General features: G+C 35.6%; 1 protein-coding gene across 2 annotated transcripts in view; it reads left to right on the top strand.

The window, feature by feature from the left end:
* SEMA3C (semaphorin 3C) overlaps positions 1–17167 on the top strand; it is a 181516-nt gene that overhangs the window by 84292 nt on the left and 80057 nt on the right. For both annotated transcript variants that reach the window (XM_064575357.1, XM_064575356.1), the window contains exons 3-5: positions 3365–3525; positions 4672–4734; positions 13279–13398. In XM_064575357.1, the coding sequence (XP_064431427.1) occupies positions 3365–3525; positions 4672–4734; positions 13279–13398 (344 nt within the window). The remainder of the gene's footprint in view (positions 1–3364; positions 3526–4671; positions 4735–13278; positions 13399–17167) is intronic.

A 17167-nucleotide genomic window follows, 5' to 3' on the forward strand; every position in this document is an offset into this window, starting at 1 on the left:
GGTTGGGCCCCAGAGGCCATGAACTCAGTCACATTTTACTTCTATAATCCATGTATTTCACTGAGAGTTATTTATTGAAGAGGTATATGTTGAACATCTATTCCTCACCCCAAGCTATATCCTTCTCCTGATGTTTTTATAGAGAAATTATACAACCATGAGTCTCCTCCATATGATGAAAAGCAAGCGTTATGTAAATTTTAGGCAAAATCAAGGCAGCCTTTATCTTTGCAAACTCTGAGTGACATTTGTTGGATTCTGTATTCTCTCTCATGTTCTGAGCTCTTGGATATTTTTTCCCCCTATTTCAGCAATAACCTCTGGTCTGGCAGGGGCTGACTTTTTTTTCTGAATGACGCCCCTCTACCCTGTCTTGCTTTCCTCATGAAAGAAGCAGTTCCAGTTTCTGGGCCGGTGGTACTACTGCTGCCAACCACATCACCTCTCTGTCTATGATGCCTACTGAGGCTCAGTGACTTAGAGCTAGATTAGCACGCCACACAGCACTCTGCATCTCAAATCTCCGAGTTCAAGATCTGTCATCTAGTCTCTTGTTTAAAATCATCTTTCAGGGGTGCCTGGGTGGCTCAGATGGTTGGGCGTCTGCCTTTGGCTCAGGTTATGATCCCAACTTCCTGGGATCAAGTCCCACATCGGGCTCCTGGCTCAGCGGGGAGCCTGCTTCTCCCTCTCCCTCTGCCTCTCCCCCTCCCTCTGCCTCTCCCCCCGCTCATGCTCTCTCTCTCTCTCTCTGTATCTCTGTGTCTCGAATGAATAAATAAAATCTTTAAAAAATAATAATAAAATCATCTTTCAGTGTCTTTTGTTCTTGTCTTCTCTCATGATTGACTTCTCAAGACTCTTCTGAGGTCATTTTATTTTTATTTATTTTTATTTTTTTAAAGATGTTATTTATTTATTTGTCAGAGAGAGACAGCGAGAGAGGGAACACAAGCAGGGGGAGTGGAGAGGGAGGAGCAGGCTTCCACAGAGCAGGGAGCCCGATGCGGGGCTCGATTCCAGGACCCTGGGATAATGACCTGAGCAGAAGGCAGACGCTTAACGACTGAGCCACCCAGGCGCCCCACTGAGGTATTTTTATAAGTTCCACATAAAAAAATCCTACACTTTACTGTCATTGTATGGGCAAAATATCACAGGCTATGTTTTATGATCATGTGTTAGTAATTTTAGGAATCTAGCTCCTTAAAAGAAAAGGGGGGAAAAAAAGAAAAATGTGTATCTATTTATCTAATTCAATATCTTTTTGATAGTAATTCAAATTTGATAATACTATACTAATACTAACTAATAATTATTAGAATTTATTGTACACTTTTTCTGTCATTCATTTCTAATATTTACATGTATTAATTCAATTGATGTCCATGGGAACTCTTGGTAGAGGTGATATTGTTTTTTGCAAATGAGAAAATTAAAGCCCAATGCGGTTATGTAACTTGTTCGATGTCACAGGAAGTTTGGTACCACAGCCAGGCTTCATAATCACTGTGCTACTCCCATGACATTTTCAGATTCTTGGCTAGATATAGAACTGCTTGAAGAATATAAGGGCAAACATTCTGAACTGATATGCCCAGGAAATAGGTTAAATTTGTGACTTCTCTATCTTTACATATGGGATATGGCCCAAGAGTTCACAGAATATAGTTCATGGCTTTCTATAAGAATTCTTATCATTTCAGGTTTTGGTTTAAGTCACACCACAGCCTATGAGAATTTCTAGAAGTGTATTTGTGATTCAACATCTAAAATTTAGAAATATTTCATCATTGAAACAGTAAGTTATGAAAGCAAACTCCTTTGTACAGTTTGTCACTCTCTTAAGAACATAATCTCAAGAACAAAGAAATACTGAACCATTTGAATGGGAAAGGTGTAAATTGTACAAAGGAGCATTTTGGCTGGAAAGAAAGTTGAATTTGCTATACTGATTATTGATTTTTTTAATTGTCATGGTGCATTCGTTGTCTTCAGAGTTCAGCTATACAGGCACAAATTTTACACATAATGTAGAAGTTAAGTGAGCATGAGTCAGTGATCATTGAGATACTGAAAATCTAAACATTCAGGTCATCTGAATATTTATGGTTTACTTTTTCATATATACATAGGTAGACTGTCATTTAAACAACATAGCCTTCCAGGGCGCCTGGGTGGCTCAGTTGGTTAAGCGACTGCCTTCGGCTCAGGTCATGATCCTGGAGTCCCGGGATCGAGTCCCACATCGGGCTCCCTGCTCGGCAGGGAGCCTGCTTCTCCCTCTGACCCTCCCCCCTCTCATGTGCTCTCTCTCTCATTCTCTCTGTCTCAAATAAATAAATAAAATCTTTAAAAAAAAATAAATAAACAACATAGCCTTCTGAATGAGGTATAATGGGCAAAGAGTAGATTTTTTTTCAAGTAATTTCTAGAAAAAGACATCAAACTAGTTAGAATTATGTTGAGAAAGTAAGGTAAATATTTAAAGTAGAAAATACCAGTCCTAAAATGATAAATGTATTGATTACAACCATAAAATAGAAGAGAAGCTAAGAAGACATCACACTGTCATTACTTTTGTTTTTTGTTGTTGTTGTTGTTCAATCTGCTCATTTGCTATATTTTGCTGTATTTTTTTGGCTGATCTATTTTAGTTTTGAGCTGATGATAGCCAGTGATAAAACTGAGTTGAGATTCTTACAAAATGTGAATAATTTTTCAATAAAATAGTATCATAAACTTAACGTTGCATTTATTGATTTATGTTTTACTTCAGTATAGAGGCAATAAATAAAAATAACCACGAGCATAATTCTATTTTATTTATTTTATTTTATTATGTTATGTTAGTCACCATACATTACATCATTAGTGTTTGATGTAGTGATCCATGATTCATTGTTTGCGTATAACACCCAGTGCTCCATGCAGTACGTGCCCTCTTTAATACCCATCACCAGGCTAACCCATCCCCCCACCTCCCTCCCCTCTAGAACCATCAGTTTGTTTCTCAGAGTCCATAGTCTCTCATGGTTCATCTCCCCCTCTGATTTCCCCCCCTTCATTTTTCCCTTCCTGCTATCTTCTTCTTCTTCTTCTTTTTTTTTAACATATAATGTATTATTTGTTTCAGAGGTACAGGTCTGTGATTCAACAGTTTCATACAATTCACAGCGCTCACCATAGCACATACCCTCCCCAATGTCTATCCATAATTCTCTTTTAAAATTAATTTATTATTGTAGGAAGGAAAATATATCTTAACTTTTTTGGTAAATATTTCTATAAAATAGTTTTCATTAAAATAATAGAATCATGGAACCAAAATCCCCTATTTTTACTGTGCTGTTCACTATTTCAGAGCTTCGAGAAACCAAGACCTCTGAATACTTCAGCCTGTCCCACCACCCTTTAGACTACAGGATATTATTAATGGATGAAGATCAGGACCGGATATATGTGGGCAGCAAAGATCACATTCTTTCCTTGAATATTAACAATATAAGTCAAGAACCTTTGAGTGTAAGTTTGTCATTTCTATGAGGGCCATGTTGACTTTGTTAGGTTCCTTTTCCTTTAAACATTTCAAATATAATGAAAATATTGTGTATTCCATTAGAACTATAGAAAATACAGGCCACATGTCAATAAATAATTGGAAGTTCATACTTACCTCATGGACTGAAAATATAATCAATTCAGTTCTCACTGTCTGGCTTCATAGATTTTAACACTTCAAAATCTGAAACTAAATGAGAAAATACTTCCTGTGTATGTGTTTGCATACGAGTGTGTGTGTGTGTGTGTGTGTGTATACAGAGAGATAGACAGACAGAAAGAAGCATACAGTATAGCCTGAAAAAAAATGATCAGACTAAAGGAAAATCTACCTTGTCATCTGTATGTAATCCAAGAAGGCCTAAAAGGAACAGTTAAGTGCACTGTTCTGTGAACAGGTATGACCTATATTTATCTTCTATTTCACAAGAAGGACATAAATTGATCTTCATTGGAGTAAAGAAGTAAAAGTAAATTATAAGTTTAATATAACAAGGAGAATTCTGAATTTATTATTTTAACAAGGGTCAATGGCTGACAATTAAAAAAAATAATCATCAGTGTCAGACTTGACCCAAGGCTACAGTGACTTAGAACACTAGCTGAGTATTTGAGAGAGGGAATCTCTTGGATTCAATCCAAGTTATTTTAGCTGTTGAAGTACCTAGGGGCCTGTTTTAAGTAAATCTACCAGCCTGGCTCTGTGGTTTACCAAAAACAATATTAAACCAAAATAGTAATATAAATGTAAATTCATTGTGATGTAAGCAGTTGAGAAAAATATAGTAGAAAAGGAGGGAAATATACATTTTATTGTACACATGAATGACCTTATTTTAATACTATGTCATTAGGAAATGGGCACATGTTATTAAAAGACTTTTGTTAAAGGAAAAATTGATGGGAGAAATAAAAACAATTATTAGAATAAAATAATAAAATTTTTATGAATTTAAGTTTATAAATTTAAGTTTATAAACTGAAAGAAAACTCTTGAAATATAAATATAGAAATGCCTTAAAGAAATGTGTTAGCATAAAGTAAATGAAGAGCACTGAGTTTCATATGTAAAAGTGAGATTATGCAACCTTTATTTTCCTTTCTGAGCAGGTTTTCTGGCCGGCATCTGCAATCAAAGTCGAAGAGTGCAAGATGGCTGGCAAAGATCCCACAGTGAGTGCCTAAAAAAACTCCAAAACTTAAATATTTAGTCTTTGAATCCATGTACTTCGAGTGCAGCCAAGAGTGAGACAAAGGGTGTTGGTATTTTAAATCTTCGGCTGGACACATGGTAAAAAATGTAAATGCAAAGAAATTGGAACTCTTAAACACTGTAACTTAGGAATTCCTGACTGGGTAAAAATTTCTTGCCTTGCTTTCATTATTGCATTCTGACACATTTCGTGATGGATTTCAGTAATAACCCCTGTTCCACTGGATCCAACCTGCAGAATTCTCAGCAGGCCACTGAAATAATGATAATGCAAGTGTCTGGAGAAGCTCCCAGATACCATGTGGGCTTTTCCAAAGAAAGATCTCGGCAAAAGGGTACTGGTGAGCCAGCACATTCCAGAGGCTTAAATCACCAATGATTACTGGTATCTTTGTTAGTTAAAAATAACCATGGAAACAAAAATCAAGACAGACATGAATATCAATAAATGTTCAGTGTGCAACATTTGTACAAATTGTATATCTTTAGGCAGAATTCCATATAAAGAGTTAAGAAAGAAATCTATATGGATTTCTGCAAACAACTTGCTGAAACTGACACATTCAATTATTCTCGAATATTATAAAACAAATACATGGACCCGGTCTTTTATGTACACGTTATTTAATTTTATAATGAAGCATGGATATCATTTTACCTTCTTGTCTCAAAATGCAAAAAATATAATGGAACCGTATATCAGAATTACCCATTCTTACACAAATGATTTGGTAAAGAAGGTTTTTTTTTATGGATTTATTTACTTTTTCAGTCATTCATTCCACCAATACAGATTGAGCCCCTATTATGTGTCTGGCATAGTGTTTATTGTTACAGACATAATGTATACTAAAATAGACAGTCTGACTTTCCTCAACTTTATTATCTTGCTGGAGAAGTCCAAGAACATTGATCAAATGAGCATGGAAGTATGTGCTTATGCAGGTATGAAGTTGAAATATGGTGGCTGGGTAGAAAAACTAGTATTTGTACACACACATACACACAATCAGCTCTGAGGTCATAAGAAATAACAACTTCGACTTCGTGTAAAAAATGTTGACTAAGGGCGCCTGGGTGGCTCAGTTGGTTAAGCGACTGCCTTCGGCTCAGGTCATGATCCTGGAGTCCCAGGATCGAGTCCCACATCAGGCTCCCTGCTCAGCGGGGAGTCTGCTTCTCCCTCTGACCTTCCCCCCTCTCATGCTCTCTCTCTATCTCATTCTCTCAAATAAATAAATAAAATTAAAAAAAAAAATGTTGACTAAGCACTCATTGTAAGTGTAGAGGTAAGAAATGCTGTCTTCAGGGTCCAAGGCTATGCACTGAGCTTTGATAGTGAGGGTCTCAGAGATTCATCACGGTGGTTCAAGGAAAAGAATGATCCTTGTGAAAAGAGGAAGTGTGGAAATTAAACTTTCATTTTCATTGACTCTTAACCATCCAGGTATGAGGTTCTGAAAAGGTCTGGTGTGAGACAGGGCCATGGAAGACTCTGGGTCTCATTGGAGGGTGTTGTTGAGAGGTCACCAGGAGTGACTCAGTTCTGGGTCTCATGTTTTCAGTTTTAGAATTCACCTTTTAAGAGAAATTTTCAAATGGGCAGAAGGAGCTTGCAGAGGCATATTTGCTCCCCATGGGATCTGCTGGGCCGTAGTATATAGGAAAAAATCCAGAAAAATGTGTAAGAAACACTCAAAAGAATACATTATGCTTGTCTTCTAGGGAACAAATAGTAGAAAGTATAATGTTGTGGAGAAGTCTTTTTTTTGTCCAATGAAGCTATTATTTCAATAATTGTGCATGAATTTGATTGTTTTCTTTCATTCTCTAATGTAGAGATTTGGCCCGCTGATGTGTATCCTACCATGTCTTGCCTTTTGCCACAATAATATCCTGTGGCTGTAATTACTGGATTTAGTTGTCCTCTTTGTTCAAAAGATTTTCATTTCCCATTCATATGAAGCATCACAGACAGAATATGTAGGATTTAGATACCATTGCACATTCTCTTTTCAAAGATTGGTGTTGATTTTCTGAAGAATCTTAGCCAAGTAATTTGATGTCTTTCTCCCTTTGGCAAAATAGAAATGCTCTGTCATTTGCTTTCTTATAATTAAGAGTCATTAGATGAAATCTTTAATACATGCTTACATTTTCCCATAGTTTTATCATGCTGTAATATCATTCATGGATATCTTTAAATTCTGCTATGTAGCCAGTTAGTATACATAACAGAAGTAACTGGTGGAGGGTTCTGTTCTAATATGGCCAACATTGTTGGGTCCTGGGAAATAATCAAACTAACTCTTTCAAATACATGTTCTGTCTATGCAAGAGAAGAGAATGTTTGACAATCCAGCTCATTTCGTACATGTGAAGAAGTACTTAGAGAGAAGTGTCCTTTAATTAGGCCACAAGAAAAAGACCAGTGGTAGGAAAAGAAGGCAAAATAGTCTTTAGAAATTCTACGGAACAACATATTTTTATTACATGCTTTAATGAAATTAAATAGTTAATCATCTCTTAATTCTGTTAGAAGAAATATCTAATACTCAATATTTTATTTAAAAACACTGGAATTTTAATTTGTGCAAATCAGTTACCTATTATGAAGGAACCAAAAGTGAAGAAGATGGAGTCTCTATCTTTAAGAGTCTTTACAAGATACTAGAGATGATGAGACATATGCAGTAACTACCAAATAGTAATAACCAACATTTAATGGAATGGGCCAGGCACCGTACTAAGTCTTTTAATCCTCAAATAGCGCTACAAGATGGACAGTATTGTCACCATTCACATTTTTAAGATAAAAAACAATCACTAAGAGTGAGGAACTTACCACAGCTGCCCTGCTAGCAAGTGGGAGGGGGCCCACTCTCTGTCTTATCTGATAAAACATGCCATCTCACTAGGAAGAATTCGGTAAATGCTAAGGATACCCACAAAAGACAAAGAAAAACACGCTGCAGCTGGGATATTTAAGAAAGTTTTGATAGATTTGTTGGCAACTACATTAGGTCTATGTTAATCTTTTTCTTTATTTTATTTCAATGATACTGAAATTGAAATAAGTTATACCCTTTTCCTCTTTCAGCCTTTGACCCCAAGTACATGTGACTCCCTTCTTATTCAATCATCTTCCCATCTTTTTAACCTGGGAGTCACCTACTTACCTTCTCAAGTAACAGTGCAGATGTCACTTCTCTGTAAAGTCTCATCTGCCCACCTGGGGCTAGGCTGGCTGTCCCTCTGTGTACACTGGAAACACGGGCACATGTTGTACTGTGTTTGTAACTATAAGTCTCCCCTTACTGATTGGAAATACTGGGTAGTGTCGTTATTCTCTGTGCTCAGATCCATATCAAGTTAAACAAGATCTGAAAAAATTCAAACCAAGCATGGGAATCTGTTCCAAGTAATCGTCGGAAGTTGGGGGTAGGACGCGGTGGATGGTGAGTTTATTGATGCCTTTAAATTAATAGTATTTTTAGTAAATTAATTTTGCACATATTTTAGAATTTCATTTTGATTAAATTAAAATATTTTGATGTTAAATATTATATTAATCATCTACTTAAGCAAAACATAAGCTAGTGACAATTAAAATCCATACTGCTGTAGCAACTGAAAGAAAATATACAGCATGGACTCAAGCATCTCTTATTCCTTTAGATTTTTTTAATGTACCAAATTTTAATTAGAGAAAATAACACTTATTAGAAAATAATTCAAGATAAACTAAAATTTGATCCCAGTAATCATATATCTATTGTAATAAGGTAATGTTTATAAAGAAAATACATTATCATGGTGGGAATATAGCTAATTTTCTGCCTCACTAAAGAGACTGTAACCCACCTCCCATTTCCCTCTCTGTCCCTATGTATTCACATTCCTCCATGCTCCATTTATGTCTAAATGTTAATATTTTATTCATACTCTAAATAAATTGAGCTTACACAGTAGCACATATGCTGTCAAACATATCCAATTAGATAGGGCATAATGAACGCACTAAGTAAATACTGTAAGAGATCGTTGGAAAATTAAGCAGGATTACATATATTTAGACATATGTGCATTACATGCACACAATGTCAAACTTTATTAATTGAGGAATATCAGTTTCCCTATTTATGTGACCAAAGGATCCCAAACTACTGGAAAATATATTTTCTTTAGAAATATATTTATCAAAATACCTTGATTTATTGCTCACACCAAAGAAGTGTAGGCCAAGAAGAAAAGAATAAGAGGGACTTTTTTCCCCATTGCATAGTCTGGGCCATGAAGAGTCAATATTTTTAAAGCCTTATGCATCTGTGTTCCAGGACATATTTTCAAAAACATCTATGTTAAAAATTACATAACAAATACATGTTCAATACAGAAATCTTTGAAGACCTAGAAGAGCATGTAAAAAGCAACAGAAAACAATATCTTCTGAGCTCTTTCACCCTAGAGACTTAACCTCTCTGTGCTTCAGTTTCCTTGTCTGCATAATGGGCATTCTCATAGTACGTACCTTATTGGGTTGTTGTGAGGATTAATGAGTTAATATTTGATGAGAGCTTAGTACAGTACATAGCACATGGTAAGTGGTATATTACTATTAAGTAAATAAAATAAATTCCACTACTCAAAGTAATCACTTAAAAATTCGGTGTATATTTTTGCAGCACTTTATTGTTTGAAATTTATAGGAATATAAATAAAATGGTATTATATTCTGCATAATGTTAACAGCATGATTTTTCATTTAGCATTGTACCAGGAAGCAGTTTTAAAAAAGGACTAAGCAATTAAAAAAAAAAAAATCCACAGTTTTAAACTTCACTGAAGGCTCATTCTCCAAACCTTTCATAGATGTCTGCTATGGTCAGGACCTGTACTAAGCTCTGTTCAGGAAAAATGCCCTGTCCACTTCACCAGACTTTTTCTGACCACTGAAATAAAAAATACATATGGAAGAATCCAATATCTGACACTGTGCATATTTATTGTGTGCTAGACACGATTCCACACACGATTGTTCACAACAAATGTTATCATCACCATTTACAGGTAAAAAGATTGAAGCACAGAGAGGCCAAGTAAATGTCTCAAGTTCAAACAGCTACTGAAAGGTAAATCTAGAGTTTGTACCCAGGTCAATTGGCTCTGAGATTTGTACACTTAAATCCACCATCTACTGCCCATCTGAAGACTGTGGCATGATGACAGACCAACTCTAATTGCCTCTCTGGTTTCATCACACAGTAATTCACTATCCCCTCTAGGCACTGCTTCCCAAGTAAATCCTGCTCTGTCATGCCCCCAGTATTTTTTTTTGTTCATGTTCTTTTTTTTCTGTCGGAAAGCTCTTTCTTTGTGCTTTTGCCTGTCAAAGTATCTAGCTTATTCTTCAAGTTCCAGCTCCAATGACACCCCCTTTCAAACTCTTACACCCAGGTCAGCATTATTCATTCTCTCTTCTCTCCTCCTGTAGCATATTTTTGAAAAAATATAACTCTATTATAGCATCTACACAGCCTCATATATTATGGTTTCCTTTCTCTGAAAGGAGAAATTGAATCTATTCATTTCAGTGTTGTTGGCACCATATACAGTGTTTACATAGAACGAGTTCAGTAAATATTTGCTGGATAGCATTGATATGATTGCTGTGGTCTAAATCAGAAATAATGTGGACAAAAACTATGGAAACAGAAAAGACCTAGAAAATGATTTCCAGTAATTAACTGATTTGTTTTTCCTTTGTCTTTTTCTCTGTGGGGAAGGTTGGAGGGGCACACTGGGCATTATCAGGTAGTCTGGGAATCTGTTTCATGGTGAATTCACCCCTTTCTTTGGAAAAACTAGATGGTGGAGGGTAACCATGGTTCCAGACCCAGCACTTCATTTAACTTCTTTGGGACTCAGTTTCCTCATCAGTGAAATGGGACTAATACTTTAATTAGAGCATTGCTTTGAGGATTAAAAATACATAACATCAAAGGATTAAGAGCTCTGCAAACATTAATAACTTGTAAAAACTTTCCTCTACCCACTGTGGATTTCTCACCCAGTGACAAATTATAAAGTGATTAAAAGTACAAGATTCAATGTTAGACACACATGTGCTTGAAAATCTCTTTTACCTGTTTCTAGCTCAATGACTTCAAGCAAATTAACTAAAAAAGCTCTAAGTTCTGTTTTTCTAAAAGGAGTTGAGTTGTACCAAACTGAATGAATGTGAAGTGCCCAAATGGTGTAAGTACATTCAATAAATGTGAGCTATAAAAGTGAGAAATCAAACCCCCTGGGAAGTAAAACAGGTTAAATATGTAAAATGATCATTCCAAAGTCTAGTGCATGGTAAATTCCCAACAAATACTGACCATGATAAGTAGATATAAAATAGAGAGAGAGATAGAAACATATACATGAAACAAGTATAATCTGTATTTGAAATACAGTACATATTAGTGATGTCTTTCTTTTTACCAATACCAGTAATTCATGACAGTAAACGGTCTACAAAACTCAAGACGACATATAATCTATTATTAATAGAATTGAATTCATGTCTTATATGGGAAAATAGAATATACAGAATCCCAGAATGATTAAACTTGTATGTGAAAAACATAAACACAAGTCGATAACCTAAACCTGGATGTATTATATAAACACCATACTTCATCTATTCTTTTTCTACAGAGAAACACATTATCATCTGCAGTTATGTAGTCAATTTCCAGGTACCTCTATATAAACAGGTGTCAAGATACAGTGACACTATATATTTAACAAAAACTCTTGATGTCTTAAAATAAAAACAAAGTGTATAGTCTGGTCTGTAAGGATTAATTTCTTTGACAACAGAGCTAATGATTATTTCATAATAAAATCCATGATAAAAACATGTATAAAATTACAACATATAAAAATAAGCATCTGTTCGCTGGCAAGTAATAATATAAAAGGAGAATATTGTGAGAAAATGTAAAATAATATTGACTTAAAATTAAACTTGACTGCTAAAAAAAATTAACTTCTACCTTAGTAGAATTGGTTGTTTTTTTTTACTTTACTAATAATATAAATAATAAATGTGCTTATAAAAAATTAGTAATATGGTACTTTAAAAGAGTAAAAAAAAAAAAAAAGAAATATATGCTGTCTGACTACCCATGGGAAAACCACTGTTACCTTTTAATATATCTATTTATAAAAAAATTTGTCCTGGGGCACCTGGGTGGCTCAGTTGGTTAAGTGACTGCCTTCGGCTCAGGTCATGATCCTGGAGTCCTGGGATCGAGTCCTGCATCGGGCTCCCTGCTCGGCAGGGAGTCTGCTTCTCCATCTGACCCTCCCCTATCTCATGCTCTCTCTCTCATTCTCTCTCTCTCAAATAAATAAATAAAAATAAATAAAAAATAAAAATTTTGTCCTTATAACATCATTTTTATTTATCTTTTATTTTTTTAAAGATTTTATTTATTTGAGAGAGAAGGAGAGGGAGAGAACTCGAGTGGGGGGAAAGGCAGAAGGAGAGGGACAGGCAGACTCCCTGCTGAGCAGGGCGCCCACCGTGGGGCTCGATCCCAGGACCCTGAGATCATGACCTGAACCAAAGTCAGACACGTAACCAGGTGAGTCACCCAGGCGCCCCTTTAAAATCATTTTTATGATGTTTTTTGTGAAGAAAAATTACTAAAGAAAACAACATTGAATCTCAGGCTTGCTTAATTTGTAGTCAAGAAGGGATAGTGAGCCTAGCAATATACAACATGCAGTGATTAATTCACAGAGATCTACCTTTGATGCTGACCATGTTTATATACTTCTGCAAGGTCAGAGTCAACTTATAATTACAATAATATTTTGCATTTCATTGAGTGAACAAATGACAACTTTTCCAATAGTGGGACTAGGAGCAGGTGAAAAGAAAACTGGGGAAGAAAGTATTTTAGGGGAACGGAGGCCAGAGAGATAATGATCGCATCACAATGTTGGCATGTGTTTACAATCTGCTTTATTCACCCACTGTAAAAGCCAGTAGTGTTTGCCATTATGTGGTAACGATGATATGGACATTGTATAAGCACAGTTTCATTCAAAATATGTTTATATAACGTGTGTGTGCATACATGCCACGTTTTGAGGAACATTTGAGGAAACATTTTGGTGTACTTTTCAGTTTCTCAACTTCCTCAGACATAGAGTAAGTTCATAAAGTTTCAGAACATAAAAACTTACACAGTGTATAAAATATTAAAATATGAGAGAGAAAAAAAAAATGAGAGAGACATACCAATTTAGTCATCCAAGTTGAACTACCTTCTTCCTGAAGTAAACCAGTAGAATAAACCATGTTATTCTCTTGTTATCTGCTAACAACAACAAAAAAGGGAGAGCAGGAAGGAAAATATTTAGCAGAGTATGAGAGTACTACTTAGAAATAGCAATAAAAGTCACTGTATTACTAACTGCTTATTCATTTGTTCTTTCAGCATGGCTGTGGGAACTTCGTCCGTGTAATTCAGGCTTTCAACCGCACTCACTTGTATGTTTGTGGGAGTGGTGCTTTCAGCCCTGTGTGTACTTATTTGAATCGAGGGAGGAGATCAGAGGTAAGTGTAACAATTTTTCATTATTAGTTTTAGTGTTAGTGTCAAAGATTTCTTAAAACTGTATTTGAGTCTAAAAAAGTTGTAATCCATCAAAGGTTCAAGCCCTTTTCTTTATTTTTTATTTATTCATTTGAGACACACAGAGAGAGAGAGAGAGAGAGAGAGCATGAGCAGGGGGAGAGGGAGAAGCAGGCTCCCCGCTGAGCCAGGAGCCCGATGTGGGGCTCGATCCCAGGACCCTGGGATCACGACCTGAGCCGAAGGTGGATGCTTAACGACTGAGCCACCCAGGTGCCCCCATTCAAGCCCTTTTAATTCAAAATATATTTCATTTGGTTACTGTCCTCCAAGTTACTTAAAGTGTAGCTTTTGCCTTCAACTAAATACATATATTTCTGAATAAAAAAGCTGCAAAAGATGCAGGAAAGAAAAATGGTGTAATTTTATAATTATTTAGAAAAGAAGGTGTTGATACTATTTGCTCCAAATTATAGAAATATTGTAGTATACCCTCACTTTCTTAAAGCTATTTTAAGTAATTTCTTATTTAACTTTCAAATTTGGTAAACTTTTATGAGATAAGTGTACAAGATATATAAAGCAGGATGCCAAATGCCTTTGCTGAAAAGAACTTTCTAAAATTAATGGATCATACTTTCATTTTAGACCAACATTATAGTCTACCCTAGACTTTTTAGCTTTATTTTTACATTAGTTAAAATGATTTGGGGTTCTATGAACAAACACATTTGCTAAACACTAAGTATATACCTAATGTGTCTAGACAAATAAAGGCTGGTTGAACTTCACCAATGATATTTAAAACTCTGTTTATCTCAATTTGTAATTAGTGACTAAGGAAAGTATGCATTAGACCAAAAGAGATTTTCCCTCCTTCCTTTAATTGAACATGTTGTTTTACTAAATAGAAGCATTTTAAAAACTTAATTATTCTAAATTATCTTGCTTTGTTTTCCTTATGCAACTTAAATCTAGAATGTCCAGTTCTTAAAGAATGTCAATTCAATGTTAGAGATTAGAACTGTAAAAAAGATTAAATATTCCTACTGACATACCTTCTTTTTTTTTTTTTAAAGATTTTATTTATTTATTTGAGACAGAGAGAATGAGAGAGAGAGAGCACATGAGAGGGGGGAGGGTCAGAGGGAGAAGCAGGCTCCCTGCCGAGCAGGGAGTCCGATGCGGGACTCGATCCAGGGACTCCAGGATCATGACCTGAGCCGAAGGCAGTCGCTTAACCGAGCCACCCAGGCGCCCCTGACATACCTTCTTAAGTTTATTTTCCTTTAACAGAGATTAAAGTACTCTAGTACAAATATAATTGAACAATGATTCTCTTTATATTACTTTATTATTAATTTTTTTCAGACCTGTAATTTTTACACACATGTCGTTGGGTAAATAAAAAGTCATTTAAAAATAGCTGAATAATTATAAGTTGACCCCAAAATGAGGCATTTCCAAGTGGTTCAAGATGATATGAAATATTACAAGTCTTGAAGAAAAGGAAAGGTATGCTTCTTGGAAGAGTATAGTTGGCGGCATTGAGCTTGTCATTAGAACCACATGCCTGTGATCAATTGATTAAATAAACTCCTGCCCCAGACGTCTGTAATCTGTCAGACACTCCACTGAAGGCTGTGCAGTTCTTGTATAGGCCAACAATAGCATAGCAGTTTTCAGAGCACAGATTTCAAATAAAATCATTTTCCCATGTACAAATGGCCCACGATGTACTTCGAGACTTAATTGGAAAGTCGGTCCAAAAAATAATCTCCTGTGGAAAACCAACATGGAATAAAATTTAGTCACTTTACTAAATATGAACTACTTTAGTCTCACTTCAAAAGATATATTTCAAAGGGGAAGCATTTCCATTAATTAATCTCTTTAAATAACATGCGAACATCTTAAGAGCCAATTTAAGTATGAAAAGCATTATGAATTTCAAGCTTTGTATGTAGTCGATTCAAGTCAAGGGATTTCACCATAACATCATTTTTTATATATCTATAGTATATAAAAACATAAATATAGAATGCATAATCTCTCAAGCATCTACTATATTTGTTTTCTTTAGTTTAGGATAAAGGATTCCTGAGCATAAAATGACCGCATGATACAGAGAGTTGTATTTTGAGAGAATTTTCCTTCTTATGAATCACTAACGCTGTATTTTTTTTTAAGATTTTATTTATTTATTTGACAGAGAGATAGAGAGAAAGCATAAGTAGACAGAGTGGCAGGCAGAGGGAGAGGGAGAAGAAGGCTCCCTGCTGAGCAGGGAGCCGGACGCGGGGCTCGATCCCAGGACCCTGGGATCATGACCTGAGCCGAAGGCAGCCACCCAACCGACTGAGCCACCCAGGCGCCCCTCACTAACGCTGTATTTTGTAATGACCAGGGGTAGTAGTCCCTGGTAACACCATGTGCTGGTGCTAAGATAGGGCCTTTTTCCTGTATTTCAAACCAGTTTGAGAGTGTACCAAATTAGGATGGCACAGTCATTACTTACTCTGTTTTATTTCTGAGACACTATCTACCACCCTCTATCTGCTTGTCAAATAGCAATTCATTGGTTCTCAGAGGATATTTTATGAGCCTACTTAACATTTGGAACATCACACACTTTCGTTATATCCTATGAGTCTTTCATTATTCTGTGAGACTGAGTCAGAGCTTTTCCAGACCATTTCAGTGGTGCCCATGCAAAGAGCCTATGAATCCTTGCTCCCTCAATTCCTAACCATGGTACTTCTCTTCTGTCCACTGTCTTCATTCTCTGTCTTCTGTTCCTAAAAAAAGATAAAGCAACACAAGGATATAATGACTTGAAATAATGAATAAAACATGAATTTAGAAGCTATAATTGGTTAATTTTGCTGCACATTCTTGGAATAGTACTACATCTCATTTCTGGTTGATTTTATCAGATGTCTCCATACATTGGTTCCAACAGTTGAATACTGCTTAAGCCCCTCAGTTATCAAGCAGATAACCTTACCTTTGAATGTCCAAGAATATCACAGGCATTCGAATTATTCCCCGAGCCTTTTGAGCACATTAGTCACCAAACTTTTCTGCTTATGAACCTTTTCCTAGCTTTCCTTTTGTCAGAAGAAAAGTTGTGTGTGCATTTTCCTTATCAATAAAGTTCTTTGATCAATAACCTTCATTATTCTGTTTAATATCTTCATTTTCTTTCTCCTGTTATTTACTGTTTTTCCTGTTTTAAAATAGGATGTTTCTTTTCCTTAAAATCATTATCTCAGATCTGTGACTTTTTTCAACTCTTTTTCTTTTTCTCTCTTTTACTTACCACAAAACTTCTCAGACTAGTAGGCTATATTTTCAGCTTTTATCTTCCTGTTTTTCATGTAATTATTAAACCTTTCTGATCTGACTTTCATTACCATCCATAAACTAAAACTATTTCCTAGTGACCAAGATTCCTCAGGGATCAGATTGACTCCCCTAATCAGCATCCTTTCTCCTAGATCAATCTATAACATGTTGGTCATGCCCTCTATTTTTCAATGCCTTTATTGACATCTGTAACCGTGGGACATTTTGCTATGCCTTCTTTCCTAATTTTTCACCACCTACTCTCTTTCTGATCCTACTTGTTTCTCTCACTGATCCAATCTACAAATATGTATTTATTTGATGAGAATAATGGCAGAAACAAAATTATATCAGAACTTGTAAGCTACCTTTAAGATGTTGGTCTTTATCCTGTGTCAAAGGA

The sequence above is a fragment of the Mirounga angustirostris genome, unplaced genomic scaffold (assembly GCF_029215605.1).
Source record: "Mirounga angustirostris isolate CCGP_5_RB_7025 unplaced genomic scaffold, mMirAng1.0.hap1 SCAF_12, whole genome shotgun sequence".
In the NCBI taxonomy this organism is placed as follows: Eukaryota; Metazoa; Chordata; class Mammalia; order Carnivora; family Phocidae; genus Mirounga; species Mirounga angustirostris.